Source organism: Limulus polyphemus, unplaced genomic scaffold (assembly GCF_000517525.1).
Source record: "Limulus polyphemus unplaced genomic scaffold, Limulus_polyphemus-2.1.2 Scaffold69, whole genome shotgun sequence".
NCBI lineage: Eukaryota > Metazoa > Arthropoda > Merostomata > Xiphosura > Limulidae > Limulus > Limulus polyphemus.
Genome location: NW_013665679.1, coordinates 174,357 through 197,036, shown reverse-complemented (window position 1 = coordinate 197,036; position 22,680 = coordinate 174,357). Strand labels below are relative to the sequence as shown.

The 22,680-nt window shown below is 32.9% G+C and overlaps 1 protein-coding gene across 2 annotated transcripts in view; it reads right to left on the bottom strand.

The window, feature by feature from the left end:
- LOC106465641 (E3 ubiquitin-protein ligase arih1-like) overlaps window positions 1-22,680 on the bottom strand; it is a 72,754-nt gene that overhangs the window by 25,017 nt on the left and 25,057 nt on the right. For both annotated transcript variants that reach the window (XM_013925879.2, XM_022393923.1), the window contains exons 6-9: window positions 9,574-9,629; window positions 6,434-6,500; window positions 4,440-4,546; window positions 484-598 (exon numbers count right to left, since the gene is read on the bottom strand). In XM_013925879.2, the coding sequence (XP_013781333.1) occupies window positions 484-598; window positions 4,440-4,546; window positions 6,434-6,500; window positions 9,574-9,629 (345 nt within the window). The remainder of the gene's footprint in view (window positions 1-483; window positions 599-4,439; window positions 4,547-6,433; window positions 6,501-9,573; window positions 9,630-22,680) is intronic.

Here is a 22,680-nt window from a genome sequence, read left to right as displayed (position 1 = left end):
TAATTACCAGATCACATTCATAGATACAATAAAACTAATAATTACCAGATCACATTCATAGATACAATAAAACTATAATTACCAGATCACATTCATAGATACAATAAAACTATAATTACCAGATCACATTCATAGATACAATAAAACTATAATTACCAGATCACATTCATAGATACAATAAAACTATAATTACCAGATCACATTCATAGATACAATAAAACTCGAGAATAGTTGATTGTATAAAATGATTTTCAGTAGAATGAAAAATAAATGAATACAACACTTCATTTTAGGAGTTCAATGAGCTTCATCCATCTCTTTGATTAGCTGTTACATGATTAAAACCTATGTTAGAAACCAAAGTCTTCCCCAAACAGGAAATAAACAAAGACTCTTGAATCTTCCAAGATAAATCACATTTTTCTAGACTACAGTAACAATGACGCTTAGATTATGAATATCAGTAGCAATTATCTAATATACCTTGGTGTTCGCAGCTATCCAGTTTGAAGTTTCACTGTCATCATCACATTTCTTTTGCCATTTTCTCAGTAAATGGCACCTAACTGGATCATGCCAATTTTCTCCACATTGGAAACTTAAAAAAATAAGTGATAAAAAATGCTTTAGCATGCTTATGACATTAAAAATACATAGTAGCAAAGAAAAAATTAGAAGTTGCTGTCATAAATGTTAAAATGTATACAGTTTCAACTATACTCTGATAATCAAAATCATATATTCACATATTCTCTACCAGATTTAGAATTAGTACATTTGATAATATAGAATACACATGCACCCAATTCAATATTCTTAATCTGAGTGAAAGATTTATAGCTCTGAGCCTTTTTACTGCTGATGGAAAGCACAAAATACGATGCATTTAATAATATAGAAAGCACATCCATCCAATTCTCCTAATCTAAGGGAAAAATTTATAGTCCTGAGCCTTTTCACTGTTAATGGGGATCACAACCTGTGAAGTGCAAAGGTTTAACTTAATATGTCTAATAAATTTTAAATATATTTTATATTATATATATATATATATATACATATAAACTTCTTTTACATTTATTTTTGGTGCCTTTCTTTGTTCATTCAAGCAGTTACACAGGCCAATACAGACCAATGTAAAATGGCTTCACCCAGCAACATTGTTGGCATAGCAAAATTTGATATTGTTGAGAACAAAATGATTTAACTAAGTCTATCTCATCTTGTTCCACAAAACACATTTCTTTCCCTATCACACTGCACCATCATAATTTAGATGAAGTATAAAATGACATAGCAATCATATAATAACTTCTACCACAAGAGTTGCTAAAAATCTTCAGTTAATTATGAGTGACAGGTAAACCATAAAAAGATCTATAGCTGTTCTACCACTGGTTGGGTACCCTCGTTGTTAGTGGTCTTTTCCACCCTTATCCCCAAAACGCTTGACAAAATTGGACCTACTTAGTGAATTTCCAAGCTCTGAAGCAGAATTATCATATGTAAAGCTTCATGTAGCATGCCTATCACATTTAGCTATTGTAATTATTACTATTTAAGGAATTTAATGTTATATATTAAACCTATATAATATTATACAAAATTAAAATACATAGTGAATTAATTCAAGTTAATACTGCAAATTACATAAACACCTATAAATTTACACCTAATTTAGTATGTGGAAAGTTTCACCAAGATGTCCTGTGTGTATATGACCTTTGTGCTACATACAAATTCCAATATGTTACTTATGTGACTGTCTCATTGACCACAACTTGAAAAGAAATTGACCCAGTATAACTTATATTAGTGTTGAATAAAAAAGATAACTTTGAAATGTGAAATGCTTATGTTCATGTTAGATTATGTAAGGCTAGGTTAAGGAAAGTTAAGCATAATCCACAGCCATTATGTTAGTTTGTAAAATAATTTTTCATATTGCTTAGCTGAAGATTGTATGAAAAGTGACAAAATTCTCAATGTTATATATTTTAGTTTAAAAAACATTATACTGTTCTGGCTAGAGAACATTTCATGCAATTGGAAAAGTTCTACTTGTTTTAATCCACTAGTCTATTTAAGAAGAGGCTGCATAGAATGTTAGAAAAGTTTGGCAAACTTTAAAAAAAAAATTAGGACTGCCACTGTGGCAGGAGCCATTCAAAAACATCTTTTCTTCCAGCAATATATCAACAAGCTGGACTTTTATCATTTTGTTCTTATCACTATACAAATATACATAGAATTGAAAGCTGTATGAGTTGAAAAGAATAGAGAAAGAGCTTTCATTACGTGTTTAGACTACTAACCTATGATTGCCCATGTGTGACATGTAGGGAATTACATTACACCATGACAACCGAGGTTGAGAAAAAGTGATTTGATAAAATCAATAAAACTATGCTTGTACTGAAGTGTATAGGTTGAAATTAGCAGTATTTTGTTGAAAAATATTTAATCTTTTTTTCTTAGGTGTTACAAGTGTTTGAATGTGCTCAACACTAATGCTCTCATTTAGAGAATGCTGAAATAATATCTAATAATAAAATTTCTTTAATAAACAAGTATTTTCTTTTACACATGGCTACATTCAATTTTGTCATAACATTTTTAACCCTTCCTAGAATGACTTAACTTTTTATGGGACTTCAACTCTTAACCAGAAATTAGGTTATTCATTCCGTAACCTTGACACACTTATTCAACAACTTTCCATGTCCAAAATCACCTTAATTTTCCATAAAAATCATTGTAAGTAAAATGCCTAATATACATCTACACTACTTAAAAAGTGTTTTTAGAAATTACATTAAGAAACAATCAAAGAATGCTTGATTAACACAAACACACAGTCTTTAATTCTTAAATTCATATTCCTTATCCTAACTTTTAACAATCATTTTACAATGTACATTCGGCTAAACACAGAATAAAATACAATCAAAACAAAAGCAAACTGAAAGAAGAGATAAACTTCAGGAAACACAAAAATAAATATTTTGGCCAGATATGTAGTAGATCCTACACAAGGAAAAAATGTTTAGCACTAATGGTACTTATAAAATATGACATATATATATTTTGTGTTGAACAATAATTCAATATACATTTTTAATATCTCACTCAAGGAAGGGGTCATAGTTTAAAAAAGTTACAAATAATGTCAGAATGACAGTTTTTGGCATCCTCGCTTAAATTTCCCCTTTAACTTTTTTTCTTCTAAAGAAAAAGCTGATGACTTCAATTCATCATATTAACAAAGACAGGGCTTTAAGTAAAGATCTGAAACTCTAACCTTACCATTACTGTATTAGTTTATTGAAGCTATCTGCCCATTCTTTACCTCATTCAACTGGCTAGAACTCAACTTAGCCATATTTTGATTATCATTTACACTATGTCATGAAGTTCTGAACTAATTTACACAAATATCAAGTAAATCTTTAAAATGAATTGCTATTTTAAGTTACTAAACCTAATTATTAAACACCTTCAATTCTCAAAACTTTTTCTGAAAACAGCATATTAATTTTTAAGATTATACACCTAATAGACTGCATTTTTCATTAAATATTTTGGTCCACAGGTAAGATCTTGTTTGTTTGTTTGTAGTTAAGCACAAAGCTACACAATGGGCTTATCTGTGCTCTGCCCACCATGGGTATAGAAACCCCGGTTTTTAGCATTGTAAATCCAAAGACGTACCACTTTGCCACTGGGAGAGGTAAGGTCTTGAAAAAAATAAATCAGCCATCAAATGAATTTGGTTTGTCTCACTACCTCTTTCCAGTAAGTTCAAGTTTATCAATCTTTACCCATTCTTTCCTTATTCACAAGCGACTTGTTTGTGCTTTGATAAGTTCCTCTGTACGTATGTCTACATAACTGATTTCAAGATAATTAGCAAAAAAATAACTTTTTATAAATTTATTGAACTGACTAATCCTGATGTCATAACACAGCTGAAAATTGGGTTTTATGTAATAGATGTCTTTTATGTACATTTCACTTCTCAATCTGAGCAACACTTTCCTATCAGTATCCTTTACCCTTTCACTAAAACTTATCTTATTAAAAATTTAAAGTTTATAACTTAAATATTTTTCTTTAAAACTACACCCTTTGTCAATTTGAAATTAAACACCTACTTAACTACTAAAATCTTCCACTACCAAATTTTAATCAAGTCTATAACAAGTTGGTGTGTGTGTGTGTATAAATGGACAAAAATCTTGATCACAAACATTGCATACATTCGCATAAAGTCACACACGTAATCCATCAGACTATCTTAACACTTTTAACAAATATTATCAGCACATATTATTTAATGCCACAATTTCTTTTATCTCAAATTGAGAACAGTAATAAAATCTTAACAGATATCACTGCACAGATCAAGTCAATATTTTTATCAACTGATGGAAACGTACCAGAAAATATTTCCACACACACACGTCACAGGCTGAACATCAACAAACTGAACTTTCACAACATGGTTACAATCTGGGGCTGGGCACCATCGCAATAGTCTGTTACACTAAAAATGTATTATAAGAATAATTAAAAATGACATATTACATGGGATACAGACCTATTTAGTACAACTTTAATAATGTTTAAAATGTTTATTAACACTATTACTTATTCAAATCAAGGTTCTTATTTTATTCTAAAAATCAAAAATTCCTACATCTAATCATTGTTTTTGGAACACAAAATGTAACTCCAAAAACTACACTCAAGCTTGAAAAGCATGTAATATCACACAAAACGTCCTTTAAAATAAAATATGTAGCATCATGAGAAATAATATAATGCACTGAAGGAAGAAGGTCCACCTTCCAAAAGTGTTTGGGTTTATGGGTTTTCTCTCATCTTTTATTTCTTAGCTGAAACAGATGTATGGTTTAAGACATAATAAAATAAATATTTTCAAAGATCAGCCTTATTAAGGATAATCTGAATTCAAAATATTACATTATTTTCATATTTTCACAATATTTACGATATAGAAAAGCAAATTAAATTCTGGAGAAAAAAAATAATTTCACTGAATATTTTAACTCTTCATAATTAATACTTGTTTGTATTAATCAACTGTTGTTGACTTTCACCACTGATTTCAATTAATACTTGTTTGTATTAATTAACTGTTGTTGACTTTCACCACTAATTTTAATTAATACTTGTTTGTATTAATTAACTGTTGTTGACTTTCACCACTAATTTTAATTAATACTTGTTTGTATTAATCAACTGTTGTTGACTTTCACCACTAATTTTAATTAATACTTGTTTGTATTAATTAACTGTTGTTGACCTTCACCACTAATTTTCTGAGGACTTATTTATATGTTAGCTATCCCCGAGATAAAATGAAAAGCATCTATTCCGCATGTTTTAATGAATTATGTGCCATAAATTGAAATCACATGCCACACCCATTCTAAGACATGCTGTCTTTAAAAAATGTGAATAAACCTTTCTGACATTTGCTATTGGATTATTTGTAATCAATGGTTATTTGTAAATGATAGTTGCAAGATTGGTCAAAACAATGAAGCCCAAATAAGTTAATTTTTTGAAAGAAATGTAGTTGAAATGTTCGTAGAAATCATCTCTGGTTTACTTTTATCTTGATCTCTAATAATTTAATTCATACTATACTAATGTATTCTTCATATTAATCCTCACTTTCTGTAGTTTTATATTAAAAAAAACCACAAAGATTTTAAATTAATTTCTTTTTCATCTGTTCCATAGCCATATTTTGGCTAAAAACAAAATCAAATAATAGACTTTGGACACAAAGTAAATGCAGAATTAAGTCACATATTTTAAAATATGCTTTATCACTGTATTAAATTATTAGAGAAAAAACAAATAATCCAGAAAGTTAACTCTATCAGCTTCCTTTCACATCCCCCAAAGATATACATTAATTGATGTTAAGATATGCTTCTTTGATATTTTCTTACATTTTTCATGCACAGTTGAGCTATTTAATAGTCATGCCAAATATACAGACATATCAGTTAAAAAAACTGTTAACTTTATGTTCATGTCATGTTATTCTTCCAATCTCTACTGATAATTCAAAAATTGCTTAATTAAATTTCCCATTGAAAAACATGGAACTGATGTACTCTTAATACATAATCAAGCTTTTTGGATTTGTTTTCTAATATAAATGAATAGCTATTCCACTGACTTAAAGATAGTTCTGTGCATCTCTTAAATTTGTTTTTCAAATTACCCACTACTCCAACTTTTAAGTTTTTATTGCAGGAAATAATACATGTATACTTTAAATTCCTTAGACAAGAAAATAAGAATAAATCATTCAAATTAATAGCCATTTTCTATATTCATTAATCCACAAAATAACGTAATAACAATAAATACTCTTTGTAAAACTTCTTACCTGCACAAAACTATTTGTTATTAGATGCTGATATTTTAATTTCACCTTTGAATCAGTGATTAGATTCCTGTAACAGTAGATTAAATAAAAATCTGTTCAATATACATCATTATTTTTAGAAAGGAATATAAAAACACTAAAGAACCACTTGTAATAACAAAAACATTTAAAGAAGACAAACAAATACTTCATCTGATCTAACCTGTATTGCAAAAATAGCCAGTCACTTATTATCTCAGGAGCCTAAAATCACAATTAAGTTCAATTTAATTAACAACTTTACAGTGAAGTGTTTCAAGTAATTAAAACTGCAACATTAAGCCAATATGAACAGGCTACCTTCAGGATATGTATGATTACTATCAAATATATATATTCAAAGTGTATGGTTATACTCGGCAGTGCAAATGTTGTATTTATCATAGGTTTCAACAGATTATCTACAAAAAACAATACAAAAATAAAAACATTTAAGAACATAAAATACATAGTACAAAATTATATATATTATAATTAGTAAAGATAGAGAGAAGTTCTATGTTATTTATTCAAAGAATGTTTTAAATTTTTGATCAGTAAAGCTTTTGCAGTTTTTCTTCTGTTTAGATTAGTTTCATTTTCATAGTGTTAATGCTGTTTTCAGGAATGAAGTGTTAAATTTTTTTTTTAATGTTTAAAAACATAAGACATCCTGTAAAGAGTTCTTTGATTCTTGTGTTCAGTATCACCCAAATAAAATCATTCACGAATGTTACACCTGATTTAATATATTATTTCTTTGGCTTCATTTTGTTTGAAATAAATTTCTCCAATGATGTTTTTTTATTTTGATCTTAAGTTTTGTATGATTAACAAATTTATGTTAACGTTGTGATTTTTTTGATGAGATATTTTAATATCCCCCCAACATTTTGAATAAAAGGGTCGATTTTGTTGATAAAGTTTTGTTTGTTGTCTTGTGTTTTTTTGTCAGATTGAATTTTGAATGGTTTCATTACTTTGATTCCACTGATCAATATTTTACCATGTTTTTTGGGGAGGTAACCATTTTCTTGAATGAACATCTCAGATATTTTCTCCTTAATTCATTGTTTGAACTGTTGGGAGGGTAATGACATATATGTCAAGTGCAACTTGAAATATACATTTTTAGAGTTCCATGTTATTTCTGTGGATGTTGTGTGTATTTTTAGTCTACATGTGTTTCTAAATGCATTGCCTCCCCACAAATATAATATCAAACAGAGTTAATTTTCTGATGGTATTATGATTCAAAAGATTTATGGAGAGGTTTTGGTCATCTTCAATGTGAAGCGAATGTTGTTGATGTAGTTTGAAATCAGGATAGGGAAAAAGGGCAGGGTCTGTTGCTCCAGTAAGGGACAGAGCAGAGGGAATCATGTCTGATCCGGCCAATACGGAGCAACCAGCAGAACACAACAAGGGGTGGTCGGGATAAGGGAAAGCCCCAGAAAAGGAGTCTGATCAGAGGATAGGCATATAGATGAAAACCCCTCCAATCTTGACTGAAAGCATCCACCCACAGAGGTGAGGGGTGAGGAACTGGAAATCAAAAAGGAAGGAAATTTGGCATTCTAGTGAGTGGGAAACACATACATATATGTGGTGTTCCCTGTTGAGAACACACCCACAATAATATCTAAGGATGAAGAGACCACTCTGTGGGGAACCTGGTTGGGATGTGATAAGAGGTCGACAACAAGATTCATAACTCCAGGAATATGACATGCCAAAACCGTCATGTCATGGTTATTGGCCTAGTACAGGAAATCCAGAGATCTGGATTTGGTTCCCCCTTGCTTGGTGATAAAGCTGATGATAATGGAATTATAAGAATGAACCATAACCACCCTCCCCTGCAGGAATGGGAAGAAATGATACAGAGCCCTATGAACTGCCAAAGATTCCAGGATGAGAATATGGAGAGTAGCCTCTTCTACTGACCACTGACCCCAAACCCACCAAGGAAGCATCTGCGAACAGATGGGGCATGGGATGAGGCAGAGGAATGAGAACCCACATCATGGTCAAGTCCTGGTCGAGCCACCAAGCAAGGTCGGCCATGATTCTAGAATGCCAATCGAGAAAGTGAGTATTGAGCTGTAATAGTAGAGGGAGCTACCTGTGATAGTATAGATGGTGCAATATGATTGGAGGAAGGTAGTCACAAGATCAGAATATTTGCTGCAATGGTGCAAAAATGAAGGGGTATAATAGACTGATGTACTGTTGAAAATTTTAGCAATGCTTAGAGGGCAAATCAAGGTGGAGATAGCTTTGGGTGAGTGAGGTAGTACCGTTTCAGAAGAATAACCATGTTTATAATAAATTATTTGAATTCAGTAGTGTAATTTTGCCCTTATGGTAGGATGCACCTATAAGGGTGTGAAAAAGCATGCTTTAACCTTAGAATTTTTTTATTACAACTCTTTATGATTTGGTAGAAATTCTTTTAAAAAGTTTTCTATGATATCTGTTCTTGGTTGGGATTTTACCATGAATAATTTTAAGAACTTTGAGCTGATGTTTCCCTGTTTTATTCATCAAGGTTTAAGATCTTACATTTGAAAGTTTAGACAGTTCAGTATTCTTTGTTTTCTTGCATAAGATTAGATATTGAGATTAGTTTCTACTTAGTTTTTCAAAGTCTATTTGCATATTGATGTAGTTTATCACAAAATTAAAGCTTCTACTTAAGCATTCAGTTTCAGCTTCATTAAGTATTGTGTCAGATAAACTGATAACACTTGTACTTAACTTTAAACAAAAATGCAGAGAACTGAACCAGATTAGTTCTTAAGAGATTACACAATAAAGAAATTTAGCTAAAATTTTGAAATCAAAAGGTTTCAGTAAGATCTGTGGAATCATTAACAATTGCATATAAAAACAAGATATAACACTCAGTGTAAAACTATCAGTAAGAATTAAATCTATAGAAAGCCAAAAGGATAGCTTTACACCAGAATCACAAATATGCCAAGAAGTCAACATAATCATTTTATCTGGCACAACTAGAGAAGAGTATATTCAATGCAGCCATACAACAGAATTTTAATTTCCCACATATTCTATCTAAAGAACAAAAAAAAAATTAAATATTTTAGAAATGTACTTACATAACAGTCTGATCATCAACAAGAATATCACACCCATGAGCAGCACATGATATTGTCTGAAAAGTGTTCCAAACATACATTCCCAGAAGTAAACGTATTTTCAGTATAAAACTATAGTTTTTACCATTTCAAGCATTTTTAATAAAAAAAAACTGAAAACCTTAAAAATATTTATATATAATGTTTACAGGCAAGTAGTCTCTTTAATCTATAGCACTTTGAAAACGATATTTTGAACTGTCACCACATGCTTTCATTAGCATGAGGGTGAAAAACTGTTGTAAAGAGTTTAAATTTCTATACTCAAGCTATCATACTTAAATAAATTTGACAATCATCACAGCATCCTGATATATATGTGAAAAAAAAACAAACTAAAATAGTTCATAAAGTTTTTGTTGATTAGAAATGTTAGTTTAAGATGTTCAGCTATTTATTAAGAATAAGTTCAAACTGAAATCATATACTTTATTTATCCACTTGTATATCTATTACCTTACTTCACAGTAATGATTAACTAAAAAACTGTGAAAAAACAAAGAAAGACATCTTTCTCTACTTCTCTAGCAGAATGTGCACTTATGAAAAACTTTATAAACTTTCCATACATAATGTCATTTCCTTATAACAAATTGTTCAGAGTTTTCTAACAGATGCAAGTCTATACAAAAAGTATTGTTACTTTTTTACTACTGATATTATGTTCTAAGATTTGGGAACTTGGAAAATACATTATCCCTATGTGCACGGCTCAGTAAAACTGTGTTTGTCATGATCTTTTGCAGTTAAATTCAAAATTTTATTAAACAACTTTATCAATTTATGCACTAAAACATACTTTACAACTTGAATTTTAATATTACCTAAGTTTTAATTTCTTAATTGAAAAGAAAAAAAAAATTCATTCTTCACCTTTCTATGTCACGTGACACATCTTTGAATTCTCATTTTTAGTTGTTTCTCCTCCCTTATTTGTGTTTGACTGCCCAATCAACGGAAACATAAATTATATATAATTCAGAAAATAAAATTAAAATCTCCCATCTTTTCCATCTGCTGAGATATTAATAAGTAAATTCAACCCATATATGAAGGTCTTCCCATATATTTTAGCCTTGCAGGAATATTTTAGAATCAAGTACCCTTATTTAATAGACATGTTTATAATCAATAGAAAGAGCATTTTCTCATTTATAAGCTTTATTATGGTAATTTCTTTATGTCAGTCAGATTATTGACAGTTTATTACTGATATCTATGTGCAATGGTTGTTCTTCAGCTCCAAGTAGCTAATGGAAATTTTAAACCTATTTATAGCTTAGTTAGAAAGCCAATTAAATAATAGTAGTTGTGGAACATTCTTTTGTAGTACATGATATATTTTTGAGTTCTAAAATGCATAATTGGAAGCTAAATTATTCAGAGAACTAACTTAGGTAAAAAGAACAAGGTCCAACATAAGTTTGCACTTGCAAAGATCATGCAAGTCACACACTTTGCTCATGGTGTTTACAAATGTGACTAATGATCTTTGGTGTGGTATATTGCCTTGGGCAAGAGAATTACTGCATCAGTTGGTACAAATTACAATAATAAAACTAGAAAATGAGAGAAACCATGTGTGAAAATGATAATAATTGAAACTGTGAAGATAAAAAAACCAACAATAAAGCAAAACGAATCCTCCAAAGAAGAATAAAAAGGTATGCTCATTTTATTTCATATTTTTTGAAATTTTAATTTTACTGTACATTGATGATTTTGCTACAATTAGTGTTTAGGTAGAGAAAAATAAAAGACAAAGTATAAAGTTTTACCAAAAATCTTTTGAAATTCATTAAAGCTATTCAGAGTCTGTTTCAGTAAAGATTTCATAGCTTCACAGACAAAACTTAAGTTAAAATACTTTAATGAAAGATCTGACTTTTTCTGCACAACAGACTTTAAATGTTTATTAAACTAAAAGTTTACCAAATTTTGTGAATATACATGTAGTAAATTTAGAACGATAGTAAACATCACTATGTATAGATTCACGAAAACAAGGTTGAATGGACAGGTTATTTAAAAAAAACATATTACTTCTAGATAAAACACCAATAAGTATAACATTTTGATTAGCAGTAGACTGAGCTTTAGCTGCAGAAAGGTTTTTTATGTTGCATGGTTCTTGAGAGGTTATCTGCATGTTTTAAGATCTTTTCACCAAGAACATCATTTGGATCTGAACACCAGTTATCCTTGATCTGATTTCTGGTAGCAAATGTGTTTCAAGTCTGAGGCGAGATCTTTTTTGATGTCTTCAGGAAGTTCTTCTCTTTTTTTAGAGAACATTTTAATAACTTTGAGATTTTAAAGGTTGTGTCAAGGGCATTGAACATCACTTTGTATCCTTTAATGGCATCAAAATGACATTGACAGTAAAGACATTAGAATTGATGAGAAATGATGATTCCTTTGACCTCTTCTAGGAACTGGTTTCAACTTTGGCTTCAAAACTCAATGTAGGAGATCCAGTTTTGCTAAGGCACAGGAAAATACCTAAACATTATGAAGAAGGAACTGCAGAAGTAGAATTTCCATCCACTACCATTTTGTTTTTTTCTACAAAAGGATGTATTTTGATGCATTAGATTTAGTGATTAATTGTATAACAGCCAGATTGAAGCAACATGGTTATGAAATAAATGTACAAAGACCTAGATGGGTTATTGTTACTAGCAGCAAATGGCAAAAAGGTTGAAGAAGAAATGATGGTTATCATGGACTTTTATAAATCAGACTTTGATTCCTACAGCCTAAAATAACAGCTAGAAGTGTTTTCTGCAAATTTCAAAGACAAACACAGTGGGGTTTTGTTTAGTAATGTTAAGGAGTATCTCACAAACCTGTCATTTGCTGTAAAAGTGCAATATTCAGAAGTTGTAAGATTGCTAAAACTAATTTTTGTTTTATCTGCTAACAAAGCAACAAGTGAGCACACATTTTTAGCAATGATAAAAGTTAAAGACTACTTGTGAGCAACCATTGGACAAAAAAGATTGAATCACTTGATGATTCTCTATGTGCACAAGACAATAACTGAGACTTTAGATTTAACAGAAGTAGAAGATTCTTTTGTTAACAGTGAGCATAGGCTTAGGATATTTGGTAAGTTTTGTAGGTCAGACCTTATGTGTTTATTTGTAGACTACATATATTTTTAACTTATCCACTATGCACATAGCTTTTATTTATGCTCTTGTTAACTAAATAACTTTGTATATAGCTTTGTAATGCAGTTAATATTCTGTGTGCTGTCGTTGTGAGTTGGAAATCTCCATTGGGATTTTGACTCAAAAAGCATTGTAAATTTTGTTATGAGATCCAACCAGATTCAACCTCAGTGGAACAATTTTTCAAAATGTTTCTGAAGGAGAGTGCTACCAGAACCCCCCAGCTTCTGTGAGTTATTCAAGCCAGACTATCACAAAAGAACTTCATACAGCCCTGCATACAATAACTGAAATGTCACGGTATTTGACAAAATACTGGTAAGTTCATTACAAATTTGTACTTTGTTGGCCAGTTTTAATATGTCATTATAAATTTGTCTAGTGAACATGCATGCCAAATAGATTTTTCTTTCTACCCCTTAGTCTTCTGAGTTTGGCAAAATTATTTATACTATAGATGTTGCTATGCCAAAATGTAAATTTCCCTCTAAGTACTTTACTGAGATATAACTAAGAGCTTCATATGTTTGTGTGCTTTTCAGAGCAGATGTTATGGTTTGCCAGAAACAGCATAATGGCTTGTACTGTGATTTATTGCTTTATTGTCCAAGGGGCATTACTTCTATATGTCAATATAAAAACAAAACAAAAACATATTTCATAAAAAATTAACTTGTAACATCACAATTAATACTGAATAGGAAAGACTGTGTTACTCAATTTATTTCATGTCTTTCAACCATTATCATTATGCTTGGATGATGTCTCTGAGAACCCTAGAATCAAGTATGCAATATGTTTAGAAAGATCTATAAATCATATTTACAATGTTGCCCTACAAAAAGCTCTAGGAGGCTCTAAAGGTTATAAAAATGAACATGCAACCTTAAAATGAAAGTATTTTCATTCCTATCATGAAATTCACCTTTGATGCAGACTCGGTAAATTCTCAGAAAAATTAATACAGGTACACCATCGATTTTCCGGCACCCATGGTTCCAAATCTTGCCAGATTATCCATTTTGACAGACCAACAGAGGTCACATAATAATAATAATTCAACAACACACCTCTGACCCACTAATTATACTTTTCTTATTTATATCATAAACAGTTGACGAGCCAATACCACACGTACCACACAGTTTCCGCACAGAAACACCACAGTCGAGTTGTTTGAACAGTTCTACCATGTCTTGTATCATTATGGACTTGTGTTTACACTTGACACCACGGCTGTCACTTGGACCTTGCTTAGAAGCCATAGCTAGGGTTAAATGTAAGCAAAATAAGCTAAGAATTGTACAAAACTGAGGGATCACCATCACTAACTGCAAATGTAAACAATTATCTCTTTCGGGACAGAGGCACATGATGCTATCTTTAAATTCTCTCTGTTGACATAAATAAAAACTTTAATTAAACATTTTTTTAGATTTTTTTTCAGAAAAATTGTTATTTTCAAGTACGTTATATTTTGAATTTTCATACACTATTATCAAGATCCTGTTGTAAAAAAGTTAAGAAAAAATTTAAACTAAGTATTTGTATCTCATTAAACTACATATTCTTGGCAACATTCATGAAAAAATTCAGGCAGTTTGATCCCCTAGTTTAATATTTTTAAGAAAATTTCCACGGGAGTGATGTACCTACTTAAAATGTAAGAAGCCAGTCACAAAAAGTTCATGCCACACACAGTGCCATCTGTGGCCACCCATTGAACTAGTCTGGCAGTCACAAGAATTTCAAGTGCGCTCTTGTAATTTTGTCTGGATTAAAGGAAGTGCTGGACCATCAGTTGCTGGAAAATTGGTGGTGTACTGTAGTAGAAATATTTTTTGTGCATGACATGATTTTCACAATCACTAAAAGACTGCCAAATTTTGTGAAGATACACATAGTGAATTAGGAATTATATGAACTAACCCCGCATACATAGCATTTAATGTAGAAATAACTTAATAGCATTTTGATTTCAGATTAATATTATATTTCACAAGTTTTAAAACTCATTTATGGGTCCTTTGCACAATGGTATTTTTAAAATTAAAATGACACAGGTATCACCTGCTTTCTCTTTTGAATGTTAAAATTTTCCTAATCTGAAAATGTATTTCCAAGAGATACACACCTCTTAACACAGAAAATCTATCTTCCTTGCATATCTGCTTAAAATATTTGCATGTCACTAGCCTTGAGACAATTCCCTCCTAATTTCAAGTGTTTTAACATGAACTGTGCTGGTGAATGATGACATTATCATGTGACAAAAGGTGTCTTATTAATAAGAGGGCAACACAACCTCCATGAGCAGTAACTCCCCTTATGCACTTGCACTCGTGATAACTTCATTCTTTGATGAGGGAAGACAAAAATATACACCAGATGTGGGAAGGATGGGTGAGAGTGTGAGTATCCATCAGAAATAAATTTTCAGTCTAAAAAAAATGTTAAATTCCAAGATGATAACTCACCTCCATACACAAAAAAAGCTAGAATCCCACATTAAGTTCATGGAGGAGTCTGTGCAAAATTTTACCTAGATGAACTCCTTTCAGAAAGTGTCTGAAAGAGAAGCCCATGAAATGTGACATGCGATGGCAGGGGGCTCCACATGAGCACACCCATGGAGGATCAAATCTCATTTTGACCAGGGTATTTCTTTGCCCAAAATGTAAGGAGGAAGAGGCAAGTTAGCCCCATGTATTGTAGGGAATGAGAATATGACTATCCAAGCACATGAACACAAATAGTTGGCATGTCAATATATGTAATGTGGTTGGGGTGCATTTGGACCAGACTTTGTGTGCTCATCTCAACTCTACAGTACAGGCTCCAACTGCAGGAGAAGGACACTTTAGTTATGCAATATGGTTTCATACAGTATGTGCTCACATTGATTCTAATGAATTGATTCTATGGGATAGATGCCAGCTACAAAAGGAGAGCTTTATAGTTATGTAGTATGGTTTTGTACATTGCTTGCTCACCTCAACTCTACTGTACAGACTGGCTGCAGGAGGAGGGCAAATTAGTTATGGATCATGTTTTCTATACATTGTGTACTCATCTCTACTCAACTGAACAAGTTCTGGCTATAGTAGGAGAGCACAAGTGGTATGAGATATGGTTTAGATGGGTGACCCACACTACATTGAAAGTGTCACCATTGCCCCACTTCTCACCAACTGATAAGGATTTTCCGTGATCCACCAACCCAACAGCTAGGAACTGGAGAGTAGCAAGGGTCTTCTGTGCTCCACATGACAAAGTGAGTGTGAATTCACATTAGAAAGACTCAGAGAAGTGCTCGGATCCCCATCAGATTTCCAAGTGAAGACAATGCAGTGGGTCACTGCAAAACCCTATTTTGAAAAGGTAGCAAGTGTGATTCAAAGAATTGGGTGGAACATTTTAGTGGCACTGGATTTTTCCATGATAGTCGATGGAATAAGTGCTGTCTGGATTGTACAAATAAGTAAATATGTATACCACAAGGTTACCTCAAGTGATTTTGTGGAACATCACATCTTGCAGTGGACACTGGAAGAGCCAGGGTTATCCTGGCTCGATGCAGATTTTCGGTACGCATACCCTGGGAGGCAACACCAGCCACCTGGTGGGTTCCTATGAAATTAAAAAAGGCCTCTCGAAAAGAAATTGTACATATCCTTCTCAAAGACAGTGGGGCGATTAAAGAATGATGACCAGTGGAAGCTGAAATTCATCAGTAGACAAAACAACTAGATGAATGTGTGAAGAGTCATCCACATACTTGCCTGGAGGATACTGTCCTAGGGCCACCAAAGATGAAATACGAGAGCATGAGAAAGGTAATGTATCAAATGCAAAGAAATGTGAATTTAGAGACAAACAAATCAAGTGGAGGAGTTGACAGACCTATCCTGTAAGGGTAGAATGAGAAAGGTCCCTGGGTTTGGAAAGAAAATGGTGAGATCCCCAAAATGGAAGAGCATGAGAGAAGTAGCATCAAACAGCTCAAACAGGACAGAGGAGTTGATATGTCTAAACAATCATAAAGGTGATAGACAGAAGGAAAGGAAATAGGAGAGAAAGTACAGTTACATTTCTGAGTGGTAGAAGACTTAGAAAGGAAAGAAAGGTTTGGGGAAAGAAGTATATAAGTACAGTGGAAGAGAGTGCTAGAACATAAATAGCAGAGACATCCAAATAACAGCAATCATACATGAGATAAGTCTAGAGAGAAAGACAGAACAAAAAACAATACGCTAGCAGCTTGAACAGGACAAGAGTGAGAATGTGCAAAACCACATTAAGGTCCCAGTCAGGCACAGGAGTCAAGTGAGAAGGTTAAATAGGAACAAAGGAGTAGAACAAAGAAGAGAGGACAGCAGAATAAACATCTTATGGTACCATTGAAGGCAAAATGCAATGGACAAGGTTGCCAGATAACCAGCAGTAATGGATACCTACAAACCATGGACAAACAGCCAGGTAAAAAGAGAGAAAGGAGGTTCACAGTATGATGGCATAGAGGAAGGGAGTGGCAGATGGACCACCAACAAAAGACCTACCACTGTCATTGATAGACATAGCTGAAGGTTGACAGAAACATCACAAAAATAGCTCCACACGATCAGAGAGTTTGGCCTGATGGATGAAGATGAAGGGATGTTATCCCTTGATGAAAATTGGATGTATGAGGTCAAAATAGTAAAGAGGGGATATTGGGCAGAGGAAGGGGGTGGAGGTGGAAATCATGGCTGAGCTGGCCAAAGAAGTGCCAACAAAAGAACCTGACAAGGAATGTTGTACATTAAGGCAAGGACCTGAGGGTGGACATGAAGAGAAGAATAGGCATACAGAAAAAGGTGTGAACAGGCCTTACCGATGCACACCCAACCAAGAGCCCAACAAATGAGATGTAGAGACCATTCCAATGGTAAAATGTGGACCAGTTGAAAGTGGCAGTCTGCTACCAAGTTCTTAGCTCTTGGCAAATGATAGGCAATAAGACAAACCTAATTTGAATAAGCCCTGAAAAACAGGTCTAATATCTAAAAGCAAAAGGTCCTGGAATAGATGCCTCCTGAATGATCAATGTAAAAAACAACCATGGAAATATCAGAGTGTACCAGGACGAAGTGAGCCACCAGTATAGGCAGAAATTAGAACATGCTCGACGAACAGTGAGAAGTTCAAACACATTGATGCAGGATAAATGCTCAGCTTGCATCCAAATGTTAGATTAGAAGTCATGTCTTGTCCAGAGATGTACCTTAATCAAAGAGGGAAGCATCAGTGAAAAGACAGATCCAGTTCAAGAGGTGGTGAGAGAAAACTAGAGGTAGTACAGACATGGTCTAGTCACCAAGACAATTACTTGAGCAGAGGGAAGATTCACAAATGAGGACAATGAAACCCTTGGATCCACAAGGTTCACTGGAGGAGGCATACAGAACCCCTGAAAGCAAAAGAACCCCTTGCCTGGAAGAGAATGAGAAGCACAAATCCTGGCAACTAGATACACCATAGCTTACAGGCAAAGAGGATTAAGCTGAACTTGATTGAGACAAGAGATTATGAAAAGTTCATTAGGACCAAATATGACATGATATGAGATGTGAGTAGAGGATAACATCTGAAAATGAACCAAGAAAAGTAATGCCAGCCACAGGTCTTGATTATGGCAAGTGAAAGCTCTCACTAAACATATGAATAAAAAAAGGCCAGTAAAATGGAAGACGTGAATCTGATGGATGGAACAGAGAATGGGTTAAGAAGGATGTGTAGGAAGGTGTTCAACAAAACAACCATGGCCAATCAGAGACTGTGTGAAAAAGACCATAGATGGGGTTGGAAAAAGGAGAAAAGGAAATGGAAAGAGGAGCAATAGGAAGAGAAGTGATGAGAGAGACTGTGGTAGAGGAATGAAAAATGACTGTCAGTAGAAAAGGCAACCAACAGCAGGAGATGAGAAAGAGATGGGTACCCACAGTGTTGGGTGTGATAGGATAGTCACCAACAAGAAGAGCAATGATTAAGACTTCTGGTAGAGGAATGATGAGGAAAAGAGGAAGGACTGGAACCTGGAATGGGAAGTGGAGGGGTAGACCTATCCAGATAAGGAACAACAGTAAAGGGCAAGGTCGAGAAAGAAGAAATTCTGGGAAGATAATGAGGACTGAAGTCATATAACATCAATCCAAGTCATCAGGAAGTCCTTAACAGCACTTTAGACATCCAGGTGAAGAAAGGTACATGAGAAGGAGTACAGTGAAGAGAAACATCAAGAGAACAAAGTAAGAAGGAATAGAGCAAAAGAAGTGAAAAAGATTAAGCTGGCAAAGAGAATGGAACAAACACCAACAGAAATACATCTGAAGCATGATGAAGTGCCTTAGACAAAAGGTAGGCGAGGAAATACAAATGTAGTGAGAAAAAAAAAGAATAAATGTGAAAATAGGGAATGAAGAGCCAAACAGAAGGTAAGGAGCCTGACCCCCCAAATTGGCCAACTAGATACCAGGGGCAGGGAATCAAGAAAAGGAAAGGAAGAAAGTCTACAAGCTAGAATAAAAAAGCCATGAACTCAAGGGGGACAAAGCACTGGGGTATGAGAGAGGCACTATTAGATAAAGGACACAGCATAAATCCTAATAACAAGCAAAGAGGAAAGATAAGGTACACCCCAAGTATTTTGGATCATGGAATAAAAAAAAATGAGAAAAAAGAAAGAACACAGGCAAAAAATAAGGGAAGGAATGTATTTGAGAACAAAATCCAGAAAGAGATATGAATGTTAACGTTATTACTCAAATGCTTAGACACTACCCAAAGCAAATCAGGTGAATGTAATGGTCCGATAGGTCATTCCCAATGGAAGAGAAAGAATTTCAGCTAATGAGATGGAAGTAGGAGGCCTAGCAAGCATGTGGTAATCCACAAAACACTGAGCAATGGCTTCAACATCCCCAACAGGTAACAAGCCTACAGAAGCCATAGTAGAAATAAGGAATGGGTATAAATAACATCACTCACACAGGATTAAACATGTCACCATCATTTGAGAATTCATAATAAAATTTAAAGATTTTGAAACAAAAGCCAAAGAAAACAAAAATCAAAGTTTCATTAACAATGCAAATCTCAACAAACTGAACTCAGACAAGTAATTTAAATATGCCTGTTCAATACATTGCTGAGGAGAAGAATGAAGATATCGCAAGTGCATAGGGGGAGTTTCTGCACATGAAGGTTGTGTTGCCCTCCTAATGATTGAGGGCTTTTGTCACATGATGACATTATCATGCACCAGTACAGTTCACATTAGAGCCTGTGAAATTAGGTGAGAGTTGCCTCAAAGTTAGTGGCATGCAAATCTTGTAAGAAGATGCATGAGGGAGATAGTTTTTCTGTGTATGAAGGTGAGTTATCATCTAAGAATTTAATATAATTTTACTTATTACTGGGTTCCTCATTTAAAAGTAGATATTTTAGGTTTAAATTATAAATTTATTGTTAAAAATCTTCTCACTAGTTTCAGTAATGGTACTAACAGGGAAAAAAAAATGAACTCTTTTGCAAGAGACATTGTAAACATATTAAGTATCCCAGGGTGGGGTCTTGAAAAGCAGGGGCCCAGTGACCAAAATGCATAAAACTAGATGGTAATTTAAGAAAGTGATATTAGTTAAAGTATAAAATAAATTATTAACACATCCCTCAGAAACCAAGGGGAGTTTTACACTAGAATTTGTCAAATATTAAAAGTACGTTCAATCTAGAAACTCCCAAAGAAGGCGGTTTTGGACATATCTTTTCGAGATAAGTTTTCGTCTCTTAATTGGAAAACTTTTAAATGAAATACAGCATTCTCAAGTCTCCATACAAGCTAGAACTAAGGTCTATCCACTGAGATTAAATTCAGCATATATCAATAAAGTCACATTCTCTGCATCATTAATTAAGCTACTGCCAACCTTTTATGTTTCTGCTATCACCTTTTTATGTTTAGCTATCAATTGAGATACGAACGGCTTCACCTGCAATTTGGTAGGAAAATCAAAGCATCATGAAAGTCAGCGGTAGGATGAGCAGACATGAACCCTCTGAAAGCAGTTACAAGCATAATATTGTACTTGGCTTGTTGCAAAATATCTACCTAGGTAGTTCTAAATGGTTCCTGAATACCTTTTCATGTCATTTGGAGACCACCATTCTTCATGTGCTTGGCCGTTAAGCCTGTGACACTTTGATGGATTTCAGTCACCTTACCACTTCAAATCACTTTACACAGCCTCAACACTAAAAGAGTGTGGGAAATGCCTTCTTTTGAGCCAATAAACATGTCAAAAAAATTTAGTTCAAATTAAGAAAAACTGGATTAGGTAGTTTGTTTGTTTTTCAACAAAAATATCCCCCATTTTGCTAGTGATGGGCCTGTTAAATTTGCATTTATTAACTCTCAACATGGGTTTGGTCAATTTGACTGACCACATGATCTCCTTGTACTCGTTCAAAGTTTTTATAGATTTGTTACTACTAACTTTTAATATAGTAAGTATATCTACATAAAATTTTGCAGATTTTCAGTAAACATTATAAGTCTTTTACATACAAAAAATCATATTTTTTTAGTGAAGTATTTTTAATAAACTGCTAAAGATTTGTCTGTGAATATATCAAGTATTATTTTGACTAGTTCGTATGCAAAGTGATTTTCATGTTAAGATTAAAAATACTTTTCTTAGTTTCAAAATCTAAGATTTCATTTGCATAATCTCTAAACCTTCTAAGTACATTTCAAATATTTGTTTTTAGTAAAACTTTATACTTTATCTGCTGTTATCTCTATCCTAACTTTATACAAGGTTGGTCAATTTGACCGACCTCATAACCACATAAAAAAAATCGAAATAAATCGAAATACCCTTTTTTTTCTTTCTAGAATGACTTCAAATTGTAACATGAAACTATATTTGTTTATCCTAAGTAGCTTTAAAATCATAACAGCAATACATCTATTCATACTTAAATTTTATTGTTTTATTTTCATTTAATTGCTCTTCGAACCATGTCTAGCTACTACTATTCATGCCATTATAAGTTGTAAATCACTTGGAGAACGTGGAGCTCACATTATGCTATCAAATTAGTGTAAACACGAGCTACTCCGAGTTGCTCGCTTGCATGCCACATGAAACATTTTTATTATATTATTATTTATTTTATCTAATCTAACCTTAACTTATTTTCCTAAAGAGATCTCTAATTTTACATTTTAGTTACTTTTATAATAAAAAATAAAGACTAAACATGAAAAACAAGAAATAAACAACTTACACGAGTTTTCTTTTATTTGCTGTCGACGATACTTAACCCTACCACATTTTATAATAATGGTAGTAACGACCTAAATAATTTTTATCAAATTAAATAATGCACCAAAGAACATGGAATAATAACGTGCAAAAAGCAAACAAATTTCCATAACTATCTCAATTTTTCTGGCTTTCTAACATGTGACAAGAGTCATTACAAGTTCATCCAAATTAGTCCTTATATTTCCCATTGGAACAAACCTTGTACTAACAGAGAAAATGACAGAAAACAATGTAATATAATGTCATTTGACAGATGATTACCTTGGCTTTTTATTTGTTATACATAATAGAGTATTAAGATTAAGAGAGAACTATTAAAAGATCTTGAAAGTGAGGACAGGTCTGATTTTCTATTTGATGGCTTTGTAACCAAACAGGATTGAAGGCTATAAAAATTATGGTTTGTCTGAGCAATGACAATTTTACAGTGGGTAATTTATGTTAAATTTCGTACTTATTGGAGCGGTGTGATAAAATAGAGAAAGGGGATGCTTAGAGGAAATAGGTCACATTTTCTCACA